Genomic DNA, 26,997 nt, shown 5'->3' with positions numbered 1-26,997 from the left:
CACAAGATCACAAATTCCTACTCACAGCCTTCAGGAGTCTGTACTTACAGTTCAGCTAACACAGTGCCCATGTTGTGTGGCTCTGCAGGTGAAAGTCACAGTCCTGGAAGACAACGACCCCTTTGCTCAGTACCGTTACCTGGTGACAGTTTTCACAGGGCACCGCCGGGGTGCAGCCACAACCTCCAAGGTATCAGTGACTGTGTGGGAGGAGTTTATTTGCTTTGAGAGCTGGATGAATAATAGAGCACCTGAGGCTATTGAACAGGACAGCTCAAATGCACTGTCTGAGCCAGAAAGCCCTGAGGTTTGATGAAAGGAGAAATAATCTCATTTAGGATGGAGATGCGCAAATCTTCATTTTGCCTTTTTATTTTCCAGGTGACTCTCACCCTCTATGGACTGGATGGAGAGAGTGAGCCCCACCATCTAAATGACCCTGATACACCAGTCTTTGAACGAGGAGGAGTGGATGTTTTCCTCCTCTGTACCTTCTTTCCTCTTGGGGAACTGCAGAGTATTAGATTGTGGCATGATAATTCAGGGCACAGTCCATCCTGGTGAGTGGAGATCTGGAGAGGCTGGGAAGTAAATATCCACTAAAAACTTTTTATAATGACAACAGCTTTCCCTTTCTAACACTTGAAAATTTTCCTTTCTGCAGTTCTAGAAAGAAGTGTTAGATTCTACTTTTTGCAGCTAAATAGACCAAATCATAGCCTAAAGTGCAGGACCAGGAGTGTTTCCCATAACCCATGTCCAGTACAGGATGGGATATGTCCTGTGCCTTACAGTTTAGTCACCCCAAGTAGCTGAAGGCCAGAGTTTGTCCTCCACAGTCTTGCTGAGCTCTGGATGGCACACACTCAGTGGTATGTGACTGTGCCCTGTGTGTTTTCCCAACAGGTATGTGAACCGAGTATTAGTCCATGACCTGGCATGGGATCAGAAATGGTACTTCCTCTGCAACTCTTGGCTAGCCATTGATATTGGAGAATGTGTCCTAGATAAAGTGTTCCCAGTAGCAACAGAACAGGACATGAAGCAGTTCAGGTACCTCCTATTTAATGGATTTTTTTTTTTCTCTTGATAGCAGTCAGTCTTGAAAAACAAACATGAAAAAACTGACCAAAGCCCTAGGAAAAAAGAAAAACAAGGAAGGTCTTTCCACTGTCCTTAAAGGGCTCTGAATAAGGGAGAGAGGGAGGATGGCTACATAAATCATTACCCTAACAGTAGTACGATACTGAAAATATTGGTGCTAAAGGATAGCCTGACAGCCTGACAAACCTACAGAAACCCAAACATCATCTCTTAAGTGTAATTTTCTTAACAATTTAAATAGGAACTATTTCCTTTCCCCCTATGCTGTGTCCAAAAGGAAAGGACATAAGTAGCTATGACCATTCCGTGCAAATCAAGCCATGATATTTGATCATTTCTCCTAGTTATTACTATTGCTGATAGTGCCTAGAAGCATAAACAGCTTGGGACCCCGAACTAGGGCTTTGTTCTTCCCTCTCCTTTCTACATATCCATTTGATTTCCCTCTTCTCCTTCCCAGCAATCTGTTTTTCATGAAGACCTCCAAGGGTTTCCAGGATGGGCACATCTGGTACTCGGTGTTCAGCCGCTCCCCTCGGAGCTCCTTCACGCGCGCCCAGCGCGTGTCCTGCTGCTTCTCGCTGCTCCTCTGCACCATGCTCACCAGCATCATGTTCTGGGGGGTGCCAAAGGATCCTGCTGAGCAGAAAATGGATCTGGGTAACAATCCTCACCATTGCTTGGGCAGGCAAATAGAGAGACAGCAGAATCTGGAAGCAAGAGTTGATTAAATGTTTGGTTTTTTTCATAAGAAAGGGACTTGATGGTTTATTTTGCCTGGGGTTATTCTTCCTTCTCTGCTCTGTTTGACCTTGACAGGTAGGATCGAATTCACGTGGCAGGAAGTGATGATTGGCTTTGAGAGCTCCCTCCTCATGTTCCCCATCAACCTGCTCATTGTGCAGATCTTCAGGAACATACGACCCCGGCCAGCCCAGCAGGGCAGAGAGAAGAAGCTGGGAAAGACTGGCCGAGTGTCCCCAAGCCTGCCTCCCACCCCAGGGGCCTCCCAGGCTGCCTCTCTCACTCCGGAGGCTGTGACAAAGGCAAGTCCCAGTGAGTCCTGCACTGCCCTCTGCTGCCACACACCACCGGCTTCCCCAGCTCCACAAATTTCCCTGTTTCGATGCTCTTCAGCCTGTCTGAAGGGAAAACCCAATCACCACTGGTGCAAAGTGCCCACCTAAATGCAATCCTTCATTAAGGTCTGCCTCTGTACATGCCAGCCCTTGCACAGTTATTGTGTGTGCCCAAATCACTGTGTTCAGGGGTTAGAGCAAACGCTAGGCAACACAGCGAAGATAAAAGGTATCATGGAACACATCTTCCCAGCTTAGGTCCTCAGGCAGGCACACTGCCCTTTTGAACCACAAAAGCTGCCTTGCTGAACTCACTGAAATCAGCCTGTCACATCCAGCTCTGTAGGATGTGCTATTCTTATCCATTCTGGAGACTTCAGCAGTTGGTGCAGCTCCCAGCAGTGGCACTGTCAGATCACATCAGCATAAGCCACTGCAGCCACAGTCACTGCTGTGCTGCTGCTGTCTTTCCTAGGACATAAGAAGAATTGCCAGCTCACTCTTTAAAGCCCTGAAGACTCCATCTCTCACCTCAGCACCAGACCTTGAAAAATCAGCTAATATCAACACACTCCTGTCATTGGTTGAGGATGTCATCTGTCAGCAGAACAGAGCTGGGCAAGGGTTTTGTGATGAGAGCAAGAAGGATGGCCCTGTAATTGTCACATTGGGTGCTATGGATATCCAAGGTAAATAACACACTGTGAAATACCTGCTGAAACCCTTGCAATGAAAATGATGATAGCACTGGATGTGATGACCCAAGATCTTACATTCTGACTCAAAGGCAACTACAGAATCACAGAACAGCTGAGGTTAGAAGGGATCTCTGGATCCCACCAGGCTGCTCTGAGCAGGGTCAGTGGGAGCAGGATTGCCCAAGATCAAATCTGTCAGATGCTGAATGTCCCCAAGGATGAAGACTCCACAAATTCTCAACTGGAGCAACCTACTCCAGTTGAGTAGGTTGTTTTTTCTTATGTTCAGAAATTTCCCATGTTTTAAGATGTGCCCATTGCCTCTTGTTCCTTCACTGCACCACTGAGCACCCAACTCAGTAAAGACAACTGTGAAATCTCTGTTTCTTAAGCTGTAGAATCAAATGTTTGCTATAGCTGGATCAGCATCTACAAATGAAAAGACTCACAAATATCAGTTTGACTCACAAATATCTTTGACCTGTCAGGTTTTTTTTTCTTCTTGGCCTTGTGCTGTTGTTCCTTTCAGTCTGACTCTCAATTAAACAGGAATATATGAGTAAACAATCTCACTGATTTCATTAAGACTCACATTTAGCTTTTCCAGGGAGTCTTCCAAGCTACTAATTGCACAGGTAAACCATGAACAAATTAAGAGTTGATCTGATCTGACCTGGATTAAGATTTTAGGACTGCTGTTCAACTCAGTTGCCTTCTAGAAAAAGTTGCAGGCCATTCCAGCAGAACATCATTAAACTCTAGTACTAAAGCTGCTTTTACATGTCCTTTCATATGTTAGTCTTCACTTCATACCATTCATGATCTTTAGCTCCAGAGAAACCATTCTTTGAACAGTGTTCTAATCTATTTATTTTCTCAATAAATAAATGAATTTAATATATTTATTCTTTGTCTGCAGAAAAAACAAGAAGTCCAACCCCAGAGAAGAGAATTTGTGACCAGCTGAAATACAGTGGTTACCATCACTGCTTGTACATGCAACTCCAGCATGTAGAGATGGAGCTGGAATTACTGGGGCCCCATAAATTTCAGATGCCTCAGAGTTACACACAAGCTGTTTGTCAGGTTCAGCATATGAAGAACCTCCTGGAGAAGCAAATCTGCTCATCAGCATCCATCAGTGAGGGGTAACCCAGTTCTCAGTATAAGTGAATTCAGGTCACGAATTCAAAATTGGACAGGATGACACAGCCCAAATAATTACTGCTTAACATGTGCTAGATAACTATTATTATATCTGTAAAAATATGTCTTACTATTATACCACTGCAGGAGCTACAGAGAAATTTCCATGCACTGTGAACTGCACACAAAGGCAATAATGACAGATCATTGCTGTTTGTCATTTTTGCCTCCAAAGTGGAAAGTTACAATAAATGCCATGTGATAGTAAAGGGCTGGGAAAATCACCCAGCTCCAAAGTCACAGAAGCCTTTTAAAATGTATGGATAAAGAAAAGTTAATAAGCAGACAAAAATAGTTCTGTGAAATCTGATAATTAAGTTGGAAGTATTGAAACAATTGCAGTAATTACGTCACTTGGCCATTATGGTGATCACAAGAGATGCATTCAGCAGCTTTAATGCACTCACAGCTTTGTCAATAATTCTACTGGAGATTCAGTTGTGCATGAACTGAGGAGTAAAGAAACCCATCACATTTATTTTGATTTTAGTTGATCTCTGCGCACACTTCTTCATTATTTTTTTCTCACTGTACTTTTTGGTATCCATATATCCTATATAACTGCATTAATTAAAAGAATATTTTGATTTTATATCATAAGATGTTGCCTGTTCCCAGTGAACCTGATGACCTGATTTTGGTTCCTGTTCCATCGCAGACTGAATTTTCTCTTCTTGTTCACTCTCAAGGTGGTCCCATACTCCGAATTTGTCCAGTGATGACAAGAAAAGTTCTCCCAGAGGTCTGCCCTGGTGGTTTGTGTTCATTGCTTGGTTCCTTGTGGCAGCCACCAGCGGTGTGTCTGGGTTCTTCACCATGCTCTATGGACTCCACTACGGCAAGGAGAACTCCATCAAGTGGCTCATCTCCATGGTCATCTCCTTCTTGGAAAGCCTTTTCATCACACAGCCCTTGAAGGTGAGAGCCTCAGAAATACAATCACCAGTCAAGATGAACTCACCTGCTGCCATTGCAGGGAGACAATGTAAAATGTTCTAAAGAGCTGCAGGATTTAAAATGAGAATTCTTTGCCCTTCAAACAAGAGCAGGCAGGTGGTTTAGAGTTCTGATGGGTTTTGCTGACATTAACTCCATTAGTTTCATCTCCCTTGCTTTGTCAGGGTTTAATGAGGTTTCTGACTAGTGAGAGTGTGTCACAGAATCAATTTAGCAGGACAAGCCCCAGCACTGTGCACTGTTCTCTTGTTTATGGCTTCAGCTGCATGGGTTCAACAAACCCAAGCACAGCTTTTTCCTGCAGTGCCTGGATCCAAAGGGATCCAGGTCAAAGCCTGAGCTTCTTTATATGAAATGGGAATATGGTGAGTCTATAGCTGATTCCTTCCAGGTGCTGGGATTTGCTGCTTTTTTCGCTCTGGTTCTGAAGAAGGTGGAACATGAGGATGAAGAAAACACAGCTATTGATGGACCTTTACCAGGTAACTGTCTGCAAAGTTAACAATTACTAAAGAAAGTGCAGAATTCTCCAAGCTTTTGGAGTGCTTTATGAATGATTCTATGACTAAGCTCAACTGCTTGCAACAAAACCTGTAACGATTTCACAACTTAGTTAAAATAAATAAGCGAACAGTAAAAAATTCCCCCTTCATGTAGACTGGTAGGCCTGTATCTGACAAGCATAACTAAAACCTCTCACAGGGAAATTTCCCACATCCCTTAAGCCCTATATGGAGGCTCTCAGGTTACATACTTTTCCACAGCCACAATTATTTGTATTATTTCCTAAACTGAGCAGTGGCTTCTGCAGTCATAATCATCTCTAAATAAAGCCTTCACTAGCAGACAGGAATCCCAGGGCACAGCAAAGTTATCTGATCTGCAGCTTCCTCCCTGCTCAGCCTCAGGCTGTGAATACACCGCCTGCTGAGATGCTCAGCCTAGAGAGACACCTGGACCACACCTGGTCCTAAACCCAGCACAGTTTTTGTGAGCTCCTTCCCTCCCCACTGTTTGCCTTACAATTGCCATAGGAATTGTTTAAATCACATCCTCTGTTCCTGAGGGAAAGCATTAGATAGAAATGTTTCCTTAGAAAGTCGGAACAAACAAAAAGCAAGACATGGATGATCAATTAACTAATTCCAGGGTTCACTGCTGTCCCTCACAGGTGATTCACACCCTCTCTTCGGGGTCCGAAGGGACAGTGGGAGCAACATTTACCGGCCACCTCCTGCTGCTGATGTGGAGAAAATGAAACTCAGCCACATGAAGGAGCAGAAAGCATTTGCCCTCATCAGAGAAATCCTGGGTATTACCCATATGTAGATTATCTTGTTTTATTCAGTAATACTCATCAGTAATTTTACATCAGTGAAAATATTGTTCTCTAGGGTGACAAAGTTTTGGCATATCTTCAGCTTTCTGCCAGCCAGTATGATGTAGAGACAGGCTGTTCCCTGGCAGCTGGAGCTGCAGGGAGGTGGGAATGTTAGCTGGAGCTAAAAGTGTGGCTAAGGCTTCATTTTATGGTAAAGAAGCACATCACAAACATGAGAAATTAAAGAAAAGCAGAAAGGATAAAAGGAGGAGGTGAGCAGTTAAATGAAGCTGAAACCAAAGAGCAGATGGAGGCCATCTTTCTAAAAGCAGATAGTATCTACAGATAATGATTTATGCCCCTGTTTTATTTCCTCTAAAATCCAAGGCAAAAAAAATTACCTCAACTTCACTTGGAACAAAGTTAGACTAGTCATTTTATTTGGAGCTACCATGACTACATCTATTCAGCCTTCCCACTTCTTTTCTTGACTGTTACTCATATTCCAAATGTGAAACACAAACTGCAGCACACTGAAGCAGCTTGGGTGCCTTCATTAGCACTGGTCACTCAGAGTGTACAAAGCTCCTCCTTGGCCTAATGGCTGTTGGCAGCAGTACTCATTCATGCAATCTATTCTGAACAGCATTGTTAACCAGAGCTCACATGTGTTGTCTCTTTCTGCTTTTTTCCAGCCTATCTGGGGTTTTTATGGATGCTGTTACTGGTTGCCTATGGGCAGAGAGATCCCAATTCCTACTATTTAAACAAACACATTGAGGACAGCTTTACAGATGGATTCCATGATGTCTACAGTTACCAGCATTTTTTCACGTGGGCAAACACAACTTTACTCAAAAATCTTTATGGATCATATAAAGGTGCAGAGTCACATTGTTTCCCTTCAGCTTGACAGATTCTGAAACTTTATTTTTAATACTTATCTCTAACTTTCATATTTGAGTGGAGAAAGGGACTGTGAGTGTATGAGGCTAGCAAGGAATCTTATGAATACCAATGGATAAAAAAACCCCACAGCTTGACCCTGAGTTAAACATCCCTTGATATTTTCCTTATATTTAATATAACCCAAAATTCTGCACTGCAATGCTAAATTTTTCACATTTTATATTACTTACTCCAGATATTCAGATATATCAGAAAGTTTACACGACTTTCTTTCCATAATTAACAAAAGAATGGCAGACAGGTGGCACCATACAGCTTTCCCTCAGGAGAGTTGTTTGCATCATGACTTGGGTCAACGTGAAGGCAAATTATGCAATATCAGCATGTTTCTATCCAGCCATATCCAGTAAAATATGACCCATTTCCAGCTCACATTTAAGGGTAAATATTGAAATTTATTAGCAGAGTTGTTCTTTGGACATGAACACTGCATAAAGCTACTCTTCTATGGGACTTGAGGTAAGTCACTTTTCTCCCCAGGCCTCACTTTCCCTGTGTATAAAATACTGATGGGGGTGACACAGAACTCTGTTATTGGGAAAATTATTTAAGAACTCAGTTCAAATAAATGTGAGGTTTCATTTTCATGACTATTTTCCTTACAAAGTTTCTGAGAAAAGAATGTATGGCAAAATATTAATGCATCAGTGAATCATAAATGGAATGAAGAAATATTATTAATTTTGTCATATTGCCAGTGCTGCTCTTTTCCATCCCCTGTTTAGGATTCATTACAGATGGCAATTCCAAGCTGGTGGGAAGTGCTCGGATTCGCCAAGTAAGAGTGAAAGGAGACACCTGCCCTGTTTCTCCCAGACTCCAGCACGTGGTTGAGGAATGCCACGCTCCCTACTCCCTGCAGACAGAAGATACATCAGTTTATGGGGAGCACTGGAATACCTCAGCCCCTGATAACTCCTCTGACTTCAGCTCAGCATGGCAGTATCAGAGTCAGTCCAAACTGAGAGGACACCCCAGCTGGGGTAAATTTGCTGTCTACAGCGGAGGGGGATATGTGATTCACCTGGGAACTGACCCCAAAAATGCCTCCAGGTACCACTGGTGTTCTTGTAAATTATCAGTGCATCCTCCATGTGATACTGTCTCATTCCTGTATGAATTACATCACTGGCTACACATTCTTTTGGCAGAATTCTCCAGTACCTTTTCAACAATGTCTGGCTTGACACCTTCACAAGAGCAGTGTTTGTTGAATTTACAGTCTACAATGCCAACGTGAACCTGTTCTGCATTATAAGCCTGATGTTTGAAAGCAATGCTTTAGGTGAGAGCCTTTCCTAAGTTACACATTTCTGAAGACAGCAAGAAATGCACCTAGAGGATAGATTTACACATTATCAGTGTTTTCCTGGTTCTTTCCTCAGGAAACACAAGTGTATTAATAAATCTAATAATGAGAGAACCAATGCAAATTTTTTAAACCATTTAGGAAAAATGCAGCATCACAGTAATATAGACCATAATGAAATATCTTATGTTTGCTTATGCTGCTGATGAAGAAAACATTACACTGAAATTTGATCTTGAGAATTTATACAACAGGAACAAGAAAAATTCTGTTTCCTAATCACTTCAGCTAATCAATACAATATTAGGACAAAAATGCAAATAATGGTCTGGTTTTTTTTGTTCCTGATGACTTCTAATGTATGGCTGTGTAATCATGTAATACATAATCTGGATACAACAAAGAGAAGAGTCAAAGCAGATTCTGTTTTAGAGGCTATAAGAAAACATTTCATCTGAGCAGCAGCCTCCTTAGGGTGTGTCCACCAGTATGTGGTGTTTCCAGTATTGGAAAATGCCTGAACTGAGCTCATTTTGGGTTTAGAATGAGATTCAGGGTTTTTTTTTAAAAAAATCCAAGTCCTCCTGCAGTATTTCTGCATTTGCAGTCCAATCCAAACTCAGTCCTGAGATTACTATTGTGCTATGACACAAGACAGCACTGCTACTCTTTGAAATTCCTGTTTGAGGAAAATTGCAAACCCTTATAGGGTTACTCACACAGTCAACTCTAAATCTTAGTTTGATGGTTGAATTCAGCCTCATGCTGATGTGAAAGCAAGTACAGAAGTCTCACTGATGAGCTGAGTTGTTTGAATTGAGGCAGAAGGAGCCCTGAGGTGACCCCTGTTTGTTTTTTAGGGGCCTTCTTCACAAGTGCAGAGCTGCAAAGTGTCCGGCTGTACCCCTACACCGACAGCCTCCACATCTTTGTGGTTGCAGCAGAAATCATTTATTTCCTCTTCATTGTGTACTACATGATAGCACAGGTGAGCCCCACTGGAGAGTCTGCCTGACAGCTTGACCTTGTGCCTGCTGTTGATTTCACTTACAAAAGCTTCAGGACTGTACTTGATTTCAGTAGCACTGGTGCTGCTACACCAATGGAAGATTGAATCAGGTACAGTGTCAGTATTAAATAATAGGAAGGCAACATTTTATTTGGTTTGGATGCTGTTTTTGAGAAAGATAATGAGAAACTAGTGCAAGATGTAGTTTTATTAATGCAGAGCAGTCTGCTTTATTGTGGAGGGCATTGCCCTAATCTTCAGAGGTGCATTGTGTGATGTGGAGTCATGAGACTGAAACAGTAAAACTCCTCCCAGGGAAAGCTGCTGAAGAGTCTGAGATGGAGATACTTCCACAGCAAGTGGAATCTCCTGGAGATGGCCATTATACTGATTAGCTGGAGTGCTCTGTCAGTGTTTGTGAAACGGACAGTCCTTGGGACCAGGGACATCAGCTACTACCAGGAACACAAGGAGGAGTAAGTACTAATGCTATTTACTGCACCCTTTGTTGTTGCTACTTATGCAGAAATAAATCTGTTTTTCCTCTTCCCATACAGCACCTTTTCTGTGCTAAATATTGCTATCCTAGATAGCTGTGTATTCATGAAGCCTGTAAGTGTGTCAGGGCTTAGATTTCTGTCAGCAATAGGATTTTCCTCTGATACTGCTCTAATAAAAACCAGCAGACTTGAGCACCAAGTTCCCTTCCTGTCTGCATCACCCTCTTGTGAACCAACAAGCCTTTCTGCTACAGGACATCCACCCAGAAAGCACATAACCTGCCTTGGTCTTTGTTGTAAAAAGCCATTGGTTAGAGGATAATAATGGAATATTTAGTAGAGAATAGAAAATTATAACATCTTTTAAAAAATGGTCACACAGGAAAGAGATGATAGAATCACAGAATAATGAGCAGAATTTGGGCTACAGCCTCAACCTCCCCTCCTTAAAAATCTTAGCCATGCACAACTGAGGTTTTGTGCACACACAGTAGGAAGTGCAATAGGGAACACTCAAACAGGAACTCATCAGGTCTCTACTAAACCCCAGCACAGGGTGACTGGCTTTTCCAGCATACCCATTTATGCACTTCAAAGGATTCTGTCTGCATGGTATATTATGTATTTTCTTTTTCTTTTTTTTTTTTTTTCCTAACAGCTCCATAAGCTTCAGTGAAACAGCAAGAGCTGATGCAGTTCTTGGCTACCTGATTGCATTCCTGGTGCTTCTCTCCACAGTGAAACTGTGGCATCTGCTGAGGCTCAACCCTAAACTGAACATGATCACTTCAACACTGAGGAGGGCATGGGGTGATATCTCTGGGTTCATCACTGTTATTGCAATCATGTTCCTTGCCTATTCCATTGCTGTGAGTACCATGGTGCTTTCTCTGTCTGCAGTCTGCTCCCAGGTACTGTCAGGTTAAATCAACTGTTTTTGAATGCCAAAAGCAACACAGCCTTGCCATGCAAAATGGAATAAAGCTGCCTGTCTATATCTTAGTTCAGCAGCTTGGAGCCCAAGTATGCTGGAAAATAAGGACTTTTTGTGTGTAATAGATGCAACAAAGAACAAAGTACTGGAAAAAGGATTTTCTGGATAAAACTTAAATTGTAGAGCATTGAGAAAGTGCCATTTTCTGTTTGGTTAGTTTATAAGTGGGAAATAATTATAATTTTTACATATCTAGTGGCAGGCTGAGCAGATACAAGACATTCTGGTATCCATGACAAAAGGTCTTCAAGCTGAACACATTTTGCAGCAAGGTCTCTGATCATGACACAAGACATGACTTCTGTCCTCTGCAGGCAAACCTGATATTTGGCTGGAAGCTCTTCTCTTACAAAACCCTCCTTGATTCAGCAGAGACCATGGTCAGTCTTCAGCTGGGAATCTTCAACTATGAGGAGGTACAACATCTAATTTGGAGAAGTTTGCAGCCATACAATTGGCATCTCAGCTATCAAATATGCTTTGACCCAGCAAATAGAAGGACTTTCAATTAGTGCTAAACATTAATCTAATTTTCCAAGCTCCACAGCTCCCTGAGGCAGTCACCTTTTCTGAGCAAGACAAGGACATCCAGTGAAACCTCTTTCATGTTCTGTTTTGACCACGAGGAGGCTCATAATGAACCTTTCATTAAGAAACTTGCTCAAATTTCTACTAGAGCTGTTACTAATTGATTACAAAATGTTTTGAGCAGTTTCCTTAGAAAGCTACAGATAGAAATGTGAGGAAAGCCCTGTGTTTGTTCTGAACACCCCTTCTATCTTCCCAAGAAAGGCAAGGCCTTCCACAAGGGAACTATATGTTAATTTGCTGTTGTTATTCTTTATATACCACTTTTAGAGTAAGATCTTTGAAATATTTCAATATTTGGATGTTTCTTTGTGGATTAATTTTTGGACATCTCTGACTGTGAAGTCCTCCTTGGTGGATGTTTTTAGACCATGGATCCAATGGGACATGTGTGGCTTTGAAGATCAGTAATATGGCACATTTGGCACATTTTCACCTCTACATCCCACTCATGTAAATCATGAAAATATATTCCTATGTTGTAGCTTATATAAAAATTAGTGGTTTGATTTTTTACAACCCTTGGTTTACAAGTGTCTCTGGCAGTCTGAGTGTGCTTCTTGTAAAGCATACAGTAAAATAAATGACATGCATACAGGGATTTCACCTACTGTGAAAGCTGAGGCATTAGGGAGCTTCAGCTGTTGTGTGGATAAACAGATCTCCAGGCTTGTCAACTTTCACATGAAACTGGCATACCATTAAAATTAAATGCAAATACTTCAAAACCCCCCAAAGACTGCCCACATTCACACATATACATATAAAATAGTCTGTTGTCTTTGTACTATATCATATCAACAAAGGGCAATACTAGAGTAGAAAATTTATATATGTGTATAATGAATATATCATAATTGATTAGACAGAATTTTCAAGGTGATAGACTACTTATTGGGTATTAACTGCTCATATGGATGTATGTAGATAGGTATGTATGTATGCATGTATGTATGTAGATAGGTATGTATGCTTTTTTGTTTGGTTTTTTAATGTCTTACCTTATGGATTATACAGGTCTTGGACTACAATCCAATTTTAGGCTCCTTCTTAATTGGATCCTGCATCGTTTTTATGACATTTGTGGTACTGAATCTGTTCATTTCGGTGATTCTGGTTGCTTTTAGTGAGGAGCAGAAGCATTACCAGGTTTGTTCATCTAAGCTCTCTTGCTTTTAACATTTTTTGTTCAGTGCTTACTCAGGTATTCAACCATGGATGAAAGCCATGTAAATTCAGTCCAACTCTTAACAAGGCAACATTTGCTGAGAAAGTACACTTCAGATTGTCCAGATTTACACTGTCCTTTCCTGTTCAGATGAGTCCCTGTTCAGATCTGATTTGTAGCCTTCTGTTCACATACTACATCCATCAAAAAACTCTTAGGTTTGTGTTGGGCTGTATTGAAATCAGTGCCAAAATTGCTACTGAAGTGCACGAGGCTTTACAGCTCCTTTTAAAACTCTCACTGTGAGTGCCTGACCCATTCAAGCTATTGATAGTGCAGTGTGAAATCCATCTTAACACTCCAGTACTGCCCAGAATTCCTCTATGTTTCAAATAAAGTCAAGGGAGATTAAAACAAAGGATATGGTTGATAGAATACAATATATGTATTTAGTTTTTCTCATTTACTTCATCTTGAAATGGTGGGTGTCTCATTGTGTATACCATGAGCATGGGAGTTGGCAAGTGCACTCCAGGCTCCCGTAGAGAGATTTCTATGTAATTTGGCAGCCAAAATTTCTGCAGTGTCCATAATCATCTGGGGCTTCTGTCTGGATAAAAATACTGGCACAGTGTTTTGCCTGGCAGTCACTCATGCTCTGATAAAAGTTGGCTTATTTCACCTCAAGTAGAGATTCTGTCTTGCAACTTGCCTTGGCTTTAGCAGAGACTGAATCCACTTTGGCACCTCTGAGTAAGTTATTTGTTATTATTTCAGGCTTCAGAAGAAGAGGAGATTGTTGATCTAATGCTAATGAAACTCTTCAGTTTCTTTGGGATAAAATGCAAAAAGGAAGAGAAGCCGGTCACTGGCGAACAACTGGAACAGCCTGTCAGCAAGTGAAGGAAGACCACCTTGAAAAGTCACTTTGCTTGTGGGCAGATTATTTACTTGTTTGCTATCAGCTGCAGTGGTTAGAGTTAGGTTAGGCTACAGGCTTAGGTTATTACAGCTTCTGATTAAAATGGGTTTACCCAAGGGAATGGCTGGACCTGTGTCAGGGGAGGTTTGTGCTGGATACTAGGAGAAGGTTCTTTCACCCAGAGGGTGTTGGGGCCCTGAACAGGCTCCCCAGGGAATGGGCACGGCCCCAAGCCAAGGAGAGCTCATGAAGCTTTTGGATAATGCTCTCAGGCCCATGTGGGATTGTTGGGGTGTCTCTGCAGGGCCAGGAGCTGGACTTCGATCCTTGTGGGTCCCTTCCAACTCAGCCTGTTCCGCGATTCTGGGAAAACGACGCGGTGCTCACCCCTAAAGCGCTGCCGGCGTGTTATTCTGGAGTAATAGCTAAGAAATAGCGGTAACCCTAAGGCGAACCGTCCCACGTGCACTTGCTGTAGACTTGGCGCCTGTATTTATTTAATAAACACCGAGCGGGTTGCACTGTCTGGCTGAATCCTCTCCGTCTCCGCCGCGGCGGCGCACGGAACATGGCGGCTCCGCTCCCCTCCCTCAGGGCCCGGTGCCCGCTGCCGCCGGGGCGCGGAGCCGAGCCCGGGCCGCTCCCCAGGGCCCGCGGGTCCCCTCGGCCACCGCCGGCTCCGCCCCGCCGCCATCGCCACCTCCCGCTGGCACCGCCCCCGCCCGCCCCCGGCAAAGATGGCGTGGCGAGGGCTGCGGCGGGTCGGGCCGGTGCTGGCGCCGCGCTGCCCGTTCCTCTCGCTGCCCCCGCGGGAGCCCGCGGCCCGCAGGCTGGGCACCAGCTCGCTGCTGCTGGCCGGTGAGTGGCGGCCCGAGGGAGGGAGGTGCGCGGCGGGCGGGCGGGAACAGCGGCCCGGTGCTGCGGGGAGCCGGCGGTGCCTGTGCCCGGGAGGGTGCGCAGGGTGGGCTGCGGGGGCTCGACCCGGGCCAACCCGCGGGGGAAGCCCTCGCCAGCCGGGACTGGGTGCGCGGAGCGGCCGTAGCGCGGGTCCCGCTGGCGGCCGCGGGCGGCAGCCGTCCTCTCTCCTTCTATCCCTTCCTCCTCCCCTGCCTCCCGCCGCGCCGTGTCCCGGCGGCCCTCGGAGCGCGATGCTGCAGCCGGCCGGAGCCCCCCGGAGCCGGCGGGGCCCGGAGAACCTCGCAAGATGGCTGAACCCCCCTCACCTAGCCGGGACGCTGCTGGCACTCCCACCACAGGAGCAGCTGCACCTCCGTTACTTGGCCAGAAACTTTTACCCTCATCCTCACACTGCGGTGTTGACCAAAGTCTCCTCTCACTCCCTCTGCTCTGAGTCTCCGCTCAATCCCCTCTGGTCCCGGACAGAGGCTTCGCAGAGCGGGCCGAGCTGGAGCACAGCAGCTTGCCCGAAGTAGCGGATGGCTTTTCCCGGGATTGCCGCTCACAAAGAGCTGATGTTGGCTCCAAGGAGCAGCAGCAGCACAGGAAAGGGGCAGGGGTGGGTGTCTGGCAGAGGCAGAGCCGCAGCAGGGACTGCCGTGGGCACACAGACAGAGCCTCCAGGCTCGCAGGGCCCTGAGCCGCTGCACAGGTTTGGCTCTGGCCCCTGTGCAGCCACAGCTGCACCAGCGGCACGGCACGGGATGGACCCGTGCATCATTGCTTGCTGGGAGTTTGCGTTTGGTACAGTTAATTCTGAAAGCATCTGCTGCTGTCAAAGCTCTCTGAATGGAAGTTACTCACGAAAGTCTGAAAAACAGCATCGGTGGTACTCTAGCAAATAGAAATGTTTAAAAAGTAGGCGAGAAGTAAAAGTAATGACTAGCACTGAGAAGAGCTCATCCATTTCTCTCCAGACTATCTTAAACCTATCTATTTAATGGCCCTCTGCTGCAAGTGAAAGAAATATTTTTTATTGTTCATTACTTGCAAACTGAGTCAAGATCTAAGCTGTTTTTCACTCTTCTGGCCAATGTACCCATTGCTTTTCTGTACGCATCACTCAAAGGAATAACAGTGCTTTTGTTTGAGGCAGAGAGGAAAAGCTTTGTATGCCTCTTTGTGGAGGTGTGAGTTCCCTCTTCAGGTATATATGAAATACTTAATAGGAGCAGGTTACACTAAGTCAAGGGCCAAGTTCAGAGAGTGCTAGTTAAGCTGAAACCAAAGTCCTGTTGAAATGAATGAAGCTAGAGTAAATTCAGCTGCTCTTCTGTAAAACAATGCAGAGAGATTTGGTATGCATTGACATTTCATATTCCTTTAGGTCGATTTATTTAATGGGCTGCCCACATAAGCTCAAAGTTCAAATTTAGAGATTACTTATTAACTGTCTTTAATTTGACCTTCATTTCCAGTGGTTTTTGTTGCATGCTCAGAATTTAAATTTTTCTTTTTGGTTTGTTGTTTTTTTTTTCTTTTCTCCTGCAAGAAAGTTACATGCTCTTCTAACTGCCCTGGACATTTCACTGCTGTATTCCAAAGTGGTGTGAAATATTGTGGGTTTTTTTATTAGCTTTGCTTTATAAACAGTTTCCATACACTATTATCCTGAATAAAAATGTACTGCTTGGCTTCTTTGTGCCATGTGTAACATCACTAATGTTCAGCTTGAGTTTGAGATTTGTCAATTGTCATTCTCCATTCTTATGGTTCATTACTCATTTCCAATAGAATTCCCATGGCTTTAGCATCTTGACACAAAATGATTTGAGACATTTAAGGCTCTGTTCATTAGAGTGTGTAATGAGATTTCTTGTAGTTATAGAAAACAGTGCTAGGTGAAATTCTGTGGATTTTTGACTGATAATTCATAGGAAAACACTTCCATGTTTACAGTTTACTCATGTTTGTTTGTGTATTATACTTGTAAACCCACATGTTGTTCTACTGAGCTCTATAAAATTTGAGCCCTATTCTAAGATAAACATTTTATCTGAGACTTGAACTTTTCTACTACTCTTGAACTTTTCAAACACAAGAGGATCACTGCAACTGAAGAAGCTTAAAGTATTGACTGTCTGGAAAGATTTTACCAGGTCTACAGTGAGAGCTTCTGTTTTCCTTCATGTACAGTTTTAGAAAATACACAAGGATTTGCAGAAGTGTAGTTTCTCTGGTGCTTGCCTTAAAGAGTTCAGCCCACAGGATGAGTTGAGAGGAGAGTTGAACTCAAAAAGAAGGTGCAGCTGTGCTACTGTGGCACCAATCCCTCAGGGAGCTGTTTCAGAAGCAGTTTTTACAACATCCCTTGCCTGACTGGATGGGTGCTGCAAGTAAAAAATAAAAATAAGTTAATTACAATTTTTTTTTAAAGTAGGAAGGTATCTACAGGGAAATTAAATGGACATAGCAGGCTGAAAATTCTCAGAGTAAGAAAAGTTCCAGGAAAAATGTTAGCAAGAAAAATGTTGCTTGCTTCAGTTACTTCTTTTGAAGTTTCTCCATATGACTTTATAAAAACAATTGCCTCTAATAAAGCTGTCTTGAATCTTCCAGATCTGAAATGTAAGGAGAATTGTAACCTTGCTGTGAAAAGACTTAACAAGGTTTTAACAGACCTATTTTATAGAGATATAGAATAACTACTGTGTTCTTCTCACAGTAACAATATTAACAGAGAGCAAGTCTATTAAGTAGCAGTTGTCTCTATGAGTTGCCTTATTAATTTGTCCTGTATTAATTTGCCTTAATAATACATAGAACTGTGCCAGCTTTGCACTTTAATGAGATGCTGTAACGCTCACAGGGTTTCTGGAGTCACCAACACTGGCCTTCCCAGCCACAATAAGTAGTTATCAGAAATAAACACTAAATATGTTTGAAAAGCCACTGTGCTATCATAGACATGTATAACTATGACTAAAACACACATCTAAGCTTTAGATTTGCACTTCTGTTTGAAGTAGAACTGCTCTTTTTGCTCCTGTACTTTATCAGTCTCCAGATGGTTGCACAGGAGCTGATAATGCTCTGAGCAGGACACCCAGTGAGCCTCTGCCCTGTCACTGAGCATGTTCTGAGCTTCTCTCTAAATTACATGTGCTGGTTAAAATATTTTCCAAGAAAAATGAACAAACTCAGTGAAAAGCCCCACAGTTTAAGGCTGCAAATGTGTTATTGTGTTTAAGCAAGCAACATGTCACTTTTTTCTGAAACGTCAGCTGTGTTTCCTTTCAGCCCGCAAGTTCACAGACAAGCACGAGTGGGTATCTGTGGAAAATGGCATTGGAACAGTAGGAATCAGCAATTTTGCACAGGTATTGATCCCTCTGCCCTTGCCCAGCTCTGCAATATTTATTTATGCCTGTCTGCTCTGTCCTTGCTCTTTGGACATTCACGGGGGTGTTTTTATTGTTTCTATTGCACATGCGACGCAGTGAGCGTCATTTGTGAGATTTGTGCCACCTCAGCATTCTGAGAAGGTCTTCATGGCCTCAGGTTGAACCTGTGGAGAGCTGAACTTGGTGGGAGACTTCAATGTTCAGGTCTAAGCCAGAGCAGTTCATGGCTGTGTGAAAGGACATCATGTCTGCTTTAGGTCAGATTTCCTCTGAACACAAATGTGGTGAAATCCCTCTGGCTAAAGAACAGTTGTGAGCAGATGTACAGCATGGCAGTACAGAGTTTTTACTCTAGCACAGGAATTCCTTTGGATTTTTTGTTCTCTGCTGTACTTGATTTGGAATAGTCACAGGAAAATTCTGGCCTGTATGTAAAACTTAAAGAGGAATGGGACAAGCTACCAATAAATGGAATTAATGTTTCTCAGGACAAGCAGCATTCCTTTTAATCTCACGTTTCTGTCAATAATGATACTCTCTGGCCTTTTGTGAGATAGGGTACATGTGTCAGGGAAGAGTTGAGCTAATTGTCATGGTGATAAGGGTCCCAATTAAGTCAGTGAGGACAAACTGTGTGCTAACAGCTCTCTGTAGCTGATGCTAAGAAGATCAGTCAGTGTTATTCCTCATTCTTCCAGAAGAAATCTGCATATAAACTGAGCCTGAGGGTTATTAGCAATGTAATAGAGAAACAATAATTTGGTATTTGGGGCATGATAACATGACAGTTTATTCACATTCAGTGTTTGTTAAGAAAAAGTGAAAAATATTCAATCTATAAAGAAAGAACAATATTTAGAGACAGAGAATACTTATGTGCAGATTCTAGAATCACTGTATCAGTTCTCTCCTGTATGTACTTTTATTAATGTATGCTCTGATGCTTTTGTTTTTCTTTTAAGGAAGCATTAGGAGATGTTGTTTACTGTAGTCTTCCAGAAGTTGGGACAAAATTAAGTAAACATGGTAAGTTTCAGTAAGTTTTGGTTCTAGTTGCTCGTGATTATTCTACTCATCCCACTCTTCCTTTGCAAAGATAAATTTTCTGAAATAATATTTATGGTTATTAATACCATTATACAGCTTTTGGATGCAAAATAAATTCAGGTATTTCTACAAACGACAGTTTTAATTTTAAATTCTCACTGTCAGACTGTGCTTAGCAGCAGAAGATACACAGTTTTTAAACTGTGAAGATATTGATTCAAAAATAAAGCATTGAAATATTTTTGTGATAATTTTATCTATACTCTGTTTTTAAAATAGTTATACTTTGATCTGAACTTGCAAGTGTTGATTTGCAATTCTCCAGTTATGCACTTTGTGAGTTGCATGATGTGAAACTTCAAATTGATATCAAGCTCTAATTTTTCTCTGAATGTAGAGACTCAGTAATTTTGAGGTATCAAATATGACAGAGTTTTTGCTTGTTAGTGGTGTACAAGTTGTTACATTCTTCATCATTCAGTTATGCAACTTTTCCCGTTAAAGAAAGTGAACATTAACCGGAAGAAATGAAAAGCCTTTTCCTGTATTAATGTGGAGAGCTGTCTCAATAGTATATGAAGAAAAAATTGTCATTATTTTGAGACAATTTTTAAAAAAGCAATGGGGGTTTATGAGGTAAAGTAGAAGGCCTTTCTTCTGCCATCCTTCCTGTGGAATAGATCCCCATCAAACTGTTTTGGCCAAATCTATTGCATTGAATGCTGACTGTTAGACAAAAGGTCTCTCTGTGTAGGATTTTAATTAACCAATTTGTAGTTTTGCTTTATTTGAAGGAATTTCATTTCCATTTAAGTTCTTCTCTTTTCTACCCATTCTGGCCTCAGTCTAATTCCAAGCTTTCCCAGAACAAGTTGTTCTCAGATCCCTTGTCCTGGTGCCTATCTACTCTGTGACAGCTCCCTGTTCCTTCAGCCTCTGTCTTGTTTGTGCCTGGGAGCTGCTCTGGGTTAACATTGCTCCAGGCACCATTTCCATAACTCCCCACAAAACAGGGAAAAGGGAAGAGCTCTGGGTGCTTCCAGTGTGGTGCTCCTGAATACTAATGTGTGTTTTCCACTGAGTGCAGATGTAACACTTGATTGTGTTTCTGAAGGGAAAATGGGGTTGCTGAAATTGGGGCTTTGTTGATTTTGTAACCAAATTACAAATAAAAAGGTTTAAATTGTAGGTAAAAGGCATATTTAAGTCTCTTGCAGTACGAGCTGGGTGTTGTTCCTTCTAAGTCAGTATCATGTGTGCTGTGGGCTTCAGGCAAAGGATTACCCAAATGTAGGGAACTTCTGTCCCTTCTGTAGCAGCCAGCTAGCACAAATTCCCCAGAATTCAAGAGCATAAACATCAAATTTACTAATGCTGATCCTTGTCATAAAGTGGGTGACTTCAATATGTTTTCTTGCACAAGATGAGACATTTCTTCACTGCTTGGGTCATCACCAGAGTGTCTGACTGAACAAAGGGAAGTGCTTTGTGTTTTCCTCTTAGGAACTTTCAATCATATTCTGTGTTTCAGATGAGTTTGGGGCTTTGGAAAGTGTGAAAGCTGCTAGTGAACTCTACTCCCCTCTCTCAGGAGAAGTGACTGAGATTAACGTTGCCCTTGCAGATAATCCAGGGCTTGTCAATAAATCCTGTTATAAAGATGGTAAGATGGCACTTTTATCTTTGAATAATGAATACTCTGTGGATTCTTGCTATAAGAAATGGCTCTGCAATTCCTGTTCTTCCAGTTTAATGGTGTGGAGACTTAAATGGAATATACTGAATATAGTTCAAGCCCAGTAAAATTTAACATAAAGCACTATCACAGTATCTTCTTTGAACAGCTGTTTTACAACATCTTAATTTCAGATATACACTGTGGCTGAATTTAAATCTATTTGCCTTGATTGCATTTCTGGGTTTTAGATCTTGTAAGAGTCCATGATCCTGAGGTCAAGCTCCTTTAATTTTTTGAGGCAGTATCTCCCTATGCCTCTGTCACAGCCAGCACTAAATTACACAGCTGCTCTGACTCAAAAGGACGTTTTTTATGTTGGTTGGTTGTTCATTTTTTTAAATACTGAAATGTTGTTTTGCCTGCACAAAAACCTGACTGATTCTCCAGTGATCCAAGGCTGGTTGTTCCTGCTGGGAGTGCTTTCCTAAGGCAATAACATGAATGAATTGTTCTTGTAGGATATTAGCAATTCTTTTCAATTTCCTAACTACAGGTTGGCTTATCAAGATGACTGTGGCAAACCCTGCTGAACTTGATGAACTGATGACCGAAGATGCCTATGAGAAATACATAAAATCCATTGAGGACTGAGCTGGAATAATGAAATAAATTCATATAAAATATCTCAGTGTAGTTTGTCATCAATTAAGGAAATACTGAATATCCAGTTTTGGCAACCTGAAAAATACCACTTAAGATCCCACATACAAGACTATAAATAATTACAGTGATAAATATGTTTCACATCTGTGTACCTGTGAGGGTTTTTTATTCTGTTGTCTGATTTGTGTAACTGCAGATGTTATCTATAATATTTTGGGAAACAAAATTCACTTGCTGAAATATATAGTTCCATATATATAGTTCCATAGATTCATTTGACATCAAATTTAGTAACAGCAGCCTTAACATGTTATTTTTGTCATAGGCACATGACTGTTTTCATGACCTGGCCTATAGTTTTCCCTGAAATACTTTCCTATTGCTCCCAAACCACTGAAAAGCAGAGTCTTCCTAACCTACTCATGTTCTTCTTTCTTAGGATTACAGAGATGATACCAGAAAAGGAGAAGCCATATCAACTACCTCTCTGTGTGATTTTTATTTCTTTATGTAATTTATTAATCCTCTGCTTTCCTTTTTTTTTTTTTTTTTAATTGTGTAATCAGATAGTGCTGCCTGTGAGGCAGGAGGGATGGGGGCCCTGCCTTCCCCTTTCAGTGCTTTCTTAGTGTGCAAAGCTCCTGCAGTGATTGTTTATTAAGGTTCTACAGTGGGTTTTTTGGGCTGTATTTTTGTCTAGTAAGAACTACCCAAGTCACAAGTAATTAAGGAATTAATTTTACATCTTTTGCCTGGCAGTTGTGGTGATTTCAGCAGAGCAGGTACTTGTGGAAGTTGTGTGATCAGCAATAGTCTGACATATCCTGTGTCTGTGTGTGTCTGTATTTAAAATCAAGTACCAAACTGCTCTAATGACTCCACAGGACTGAACCCAAAACTTACCTGTTGCAAACCAGTGAACTAAAGCAGCTGATTCCATTAGAATTAATATTTAATGAATCCACAAATGTCAACTCAAAGTTGATGTGACATCTGATGGTAAGATGGAGTTGTACACACCTGCACTTTAGGAAAACACAGTAGTACAGCAGAGTTTTGGTCTTAAACTTTTCCCCACAATTATAAATGGTTGTTAGCAGCTAAGCACAAAAAGGGAACAAACCCCAACAATTTAGGTCAATGTAAGAGGAAGCAGGGGAATGTTAATTCCTGTGAGATGACTAAAGCAAAATTCATATTGCTTTGAAAGTTCCTTCTTTCTGAAGGGATGTGAATCACTGACCTTCTAAAGTGCATAAATACACTGCTGGTAATATAGAAACCTTTCTAATGTATAAAAAAGAGGGTTTATTTTATGATCTGAAAGGATGTCAAAGTAATTGCTCTGGTGGTTTTTGGGTTTAAATCCTAGGAGCAAACCTTTGCTGCACAAGTCACACATCAAAGCCCTGCCAAGAGAGAATCCACTGTGTATTTAAGATGGTTTCATCTTCTCCACAGGAGTTAAACTGCAAAATGAGTAAGAGGAAAGAGGGAGTTTGACTGTTCCACTGGAGCTCTAACTTGGCAGCGGCTGATAAACAGAAGGCTCTTGTAAACCGAGTGTAATGTTTTAAAAACTCTCAGTCCTTATCCATTATTCACAGTTCCATGCAGTATTTATTGTGACAACATCAGGGCTCAGAGAGCTGGGAGCTTGGTCCTGGCCTCTTACAAACTCCCAGCCTCAGTTTGTCTTTTACCTCCATGCACTTCGGAAGGGAAAGAGAAAGTTTGTTTCAAGTACAAAGTGTGGGCAAATGGAGGTAGGAATGCAGGAAAATGTTTCTATTTGATACTGTTTCTTTCATCAGCTTTTATCCCACTTGGCTAGAGAGTAACAGGCCCTTCATTATTTTCCATGTAACATGTGACCCTTGTGGGTCTCCTGAAAGAGGTTAGTCCAGAGTACTTTAGTGCATTTTTATACCATTTTCCCTTAAAATGTTTGTATTCTTTTATTTTGATTGAAAAATAGTAATTTCTGTCATGACCTAGGGAACCTGGGGAACAATAAAAGCTGGCAAACCTGGTCTGTTCTCAAACTCTGCCCATTTAAACTGTATTAGCAGCTTACATACATCAGTCTGGATAAATGACAACTGTCTGAGAAAAGTACCTGAAACAATTCAACCTCTCTTTCATGGTGTACAGGTGGAAAAGTGATGTTCTGTTGCTTAAAGAGGAGGATCAAGAACATCTCTATCCCTAATTCTTTAAAAATTTTATCCAACTTTAAAGTGACTTATTCCTCTTAAAATGGGAACAATAATACTTAGTTGATTTTTTTTTTTCATGTGGTTTATGCCAAGAGCTGTGGTGTTCTATGGTTTAGGACAAATTATGTCTATTGGACCAAATATTTTTATATCTTTGTACAGTTCACTCAGCTGCCTGAATTATGCTGCCAAAACAATGTTTTGTTCCTTGTTTGATGTCTGCTGCCCAAGCAGAGCTCCAAGCAGTTCATGGCTTCAGTAAGTCCAGCAGCAGCAGGAAGCCTCAGGCAGACTGCAGGAGCATGAATGCAGCACTTGCTGACATGAATCCACAATAAATGTGTTTATCAACATAAAAAGATGGAGTGAATGTGCATTACCTTTGGTCTATGACACAATTTTAAATGTTTTTGCAGAAATTATTGGGAAAAATGTCAAACTTGTTCACCAGTGTGTGCTCCCACAGAAAAGTAATTAAGGAGGTGATTTCTTACAAAAATAAGCACTTCATCTGTGACCTCTTAAGAACTTAACAATTACAATTACAGGATAATTTATATACATTATGGATTCAATATAGAGGGATTTGCTTTACAGCAAGTTATAATTCCACAACCAATAATTACATCTCTGTATCTCCTGGGGGTTAATTATATCATCACCTTTCTTTGTGCCAACACTTCCTCACTGTTCCACAAGTACCAACCCCTTTACCTCCCCAATTATCTATCTGACTAATAGAAGCTAAACTTGGAACTAAGTTTTGCAGTCCATATATTATTTTCCAAGATTTTTATCGACATCAGTCCCCAAAAGCTTGAATACCTTACATTTTGTCTGGTTTTCAGCCAATGGGGTGCTGCATTTCTCTGTGACTCTTGGGCTTGTAATGTGTATGGATAGAAATCATGTATTTGTTACTTCTTACTAGAGAGAGAAAAAAATAATCAGTGTTTAAAACAAAAAGAACTAAAAGACTAAAATACTTGGCAGTGCTTTGATGAGCATAAAAGAAGGGCAATGTCATTTTCACTGTCACTGAGTTAGCAGTGAGACAATCTGTTAAGCAGCTCTGATTAGAAGTGCAGCAAATCTCAGTATCCAATGCACTGGTGTCTGCAGACCAGTGATGGCCTGCGGCTGAGGATCCTCTTTCCTTTTCCTTCACACTGATAGGGCGGGAATCCAAAATCTCCCCATAGAAATGGTTCCCATCACTGAGTTTTAATCTGCCAAACTGACACAGAAAGGACACGACATCCATCTGAGTGGATAAACTGAACTGCAGCAATCAATCAACCTCTGGGCACTCGAGGCTTTTCTGCTGTGGTGTGGGGAGCTCACACAGCAAAGAGCAAAGGGAACTGCACCACCTGCACTAAATATTCTGGAGGAGAGAAAGAAAACCTGAGAATATCGCAGAATTATTTAATAAACACAGGTTACCTGTGGAAAAAATGCTTCAGGTCGCAAACGGTGCTCTGGCTGAAAGGACTGCAATTAAAAACAGGAATTATTGCCCAATTCACCACACGGTGGCACCTGGAGCCTTGGAGCCGGGCAGGAGCTCCCGGGGCTGCCGGCTCAGCGCAGCTCAGGGACCGCGAACTCCCCCAGGGCAACTGCGAGAGCAGCAAAAAGATGAGGACGCCATTGGAAATGTTTAAAGCACACAAACGCATTTCTCACAGCACTGCACGTAACAAAGAAATTAACTTAAACCTCCTTTCATTGTTCCCATTATTATGTGACTGAAGTGATGGAAAGCAGCATCCCTGGGGATTCTATTTCCAGGGAATGGGACCTCATGCCTGTGAGGCAACATTAAAACTCTCGAGCAACGTCCAACCATTGCAAATTACCACCAAGAAGTGCTGCAGCTGGCACAGACCAATTCTGAGAGCAGCTTAGGAGTGCCCTTGATGTAATTTTCTCCTCTCTCCCCACACTGCTTGAGACAGTCTAAGAACAGTCCCTGGCAGGAGAATTGACTCTGTGGTATGTGGATTGCTCAGTTTGCCCACAATATTGATGTCTCTCTCCTCCTGACAAAGCACAATCCAGTCACTTCAGACCTGATCTATTTTAATGCAGTACAAGTATCCTACATCCTTTGCTATTAGGCTGTTTTATTTGTCATTTGTTTATAGTGGTTAATTATTTATGCTATTGAATGTATTTTGTGTAAGGAGCATTTAAATGCAGGTACAGCACTTGGACCGTTCTCTGCCTGTGAAAGTCAATCCACAGCACAGGAGGATGAGTCTGCACTTCTCAGGACACAAACTTCTGCTTTCTGCCATCACCTGCCTCCCTTCTTTACTGGGTGGGTCTGGATCAAGAGGAAATGACAGAATTGAGTGTTCTTGGCAACTCCTGGCTGTTCTGAGAAGTCCTCACTTGTGCCACAACTGGTAAGGCAAAGCCAGTGATAAAAGTGGTGTAAGATCACCCTTGCACAGCTCCTTTTTCCTGCAGTGCATCACCCTCATCCACAATGATTATTATTATTGTCATTAGTAGTAGTACAACTGTCTGAATACTTCACTAATTTTAACTCCTGTTATTAATAAGACTATCTACAACATGTAATTCTGATTAATCATCAGATGAATTACCACAGTCATATACTGTCCCATGGAATGGTGAACTAAAGAAAAATTAATCCAAGGACAATGTAAAACTACATTAAACTTCATTATAATCTTCACTCAGAACTGTAATCTCATTACTTCAGGACCATTCAAGTATAACAGCAGTTTAAAATTCAAAGCATATTCCTTACCAAAAAGAAATCTAAATTACACTCTGTGATTCTAACTAATGCAGTCTAATATTTATGTAATGGTATGCTAAGAAAATAGTTCTGGATTCTGTAATTTATGTGGGCTAAGAGTTCTTTTTTACTTGAACAGAAAGATTAGATGGAGGTTAAATCATGAAAAATTCCCTCTGGAGAAAAAAAAAGAAAAATCTAGGGCTAATATTAATTACTGCACCCTTCCAAAGAAATGCATGCACAAAAAATAATTATTATTAATGAGACAGCTAGGCAGATGTTTCTGAAAGAGGATAGAAAAATAAGTTGTACCAATTACATGAGAACAAACACAGAACATTTTTTCTCCTTGTGGCTATAGGGCTTTTATCTGTATTATAAAAAAGGCTTAAAAATTGTTATTTAAAGAAAAGCTGAAAACTGTTCTTGGCATTGCAAGAGAAGATGCTGAATACACTAAAAGATTGAACAGCAGCACATTGTAAC

General features: G+C 41.7%; 2 protein-coding genes across 2 annotated transcripts in view; both read left to right on the top strand.

Moving 5' to 3' along the window:
• LOC132079133 (polycystin-1-like protein 2) overlaps positions 1–13,805 on the top strand; it is a 35,780-nt gene extending 21,975 nt beyond the window's left edge. The window contains 19 exon segments of the mRNA XM_059481597.1: positions 89–190; positions 382–560; positions 907–1,053; positions 1,565–1,764; positions 1,924–2,150; positions 2,659–2,872; positions 3,801–4,029; positions 4,777–5,005; positions 5,436–5,526; positions 6,216–6,356; positions 7,061–7,246; positions 8,060–8,387; positions 8,486–8,619; positions 9,504–9,631; positions 9,968–10,128; positions 10,811–11,021; positions 11,461–11,562; positions 12,752–12,883; positions 13,680–13,805. Of these exon segments, the coding sequence (XP_059337580.1) occupies positions 89–190; positions 382–560; positions 907–1,053; positions 1,565–1,764; positions 1,924–2,150; positions 2,659–2,872; positions 3,801–4,029; positions 4,777–5,005; positions 5,436–5,526; positions 6,216–6,356; positions 7,061–7,246; positions 8,060–8,387; positions 8,486–8,619; positions 9,504–9,631; positions 9,968–10,128; positions 10,811–11,021; positions 11,461–11,562; positions 12,752–12,883; positions 13,680–13,805 (3,267 nt within the window).
• Positions 13,806–14,542: 737 nt separating this feature from the next.
• Positions 14,543–21,533, top strand: GCSH (glycine cleavage system protein H). The gene is made up of 5 exons (XM_059481767.1): positions 14,543–14,682; positions 18,022–18,101; positions 19,088–19,151; positions 20,704–20,835; positions 21,404–21,533. Exons 1-5 carry the CDS (start codon positions 14,562–14,564, stop codon positions 21,499–21,501), a joined length of 495 nt encoding a protein of 164 aa, XP_059337750.1. The 5' UTR covers positions 14,543–14,561; the 3' UTR covers positions 21,502–21,533.
• The last annotated feature ends 5,464 nt before the right edge of the window (positions 21,534–26,997 follow it).

This window comes from Ammospiza nelsoni, chromosome 13 (genome assembly GCF_027579445.1).
Source record: "Ammospiza nelsoni isolate bAmmNel1 chromosome 13, bAmmNel1.pri, whole genome shotgun sequence".
Classification (NCBI taxonomy): Eukaryota; Metazoa; Chordata; class Aves; order Passeriformes; family Passerellidae; genus Ammospiza; species Ammospiza nelsoni.
This window is presented reverse-complemented; position numbering and strand designations above follow the sequence as displayed.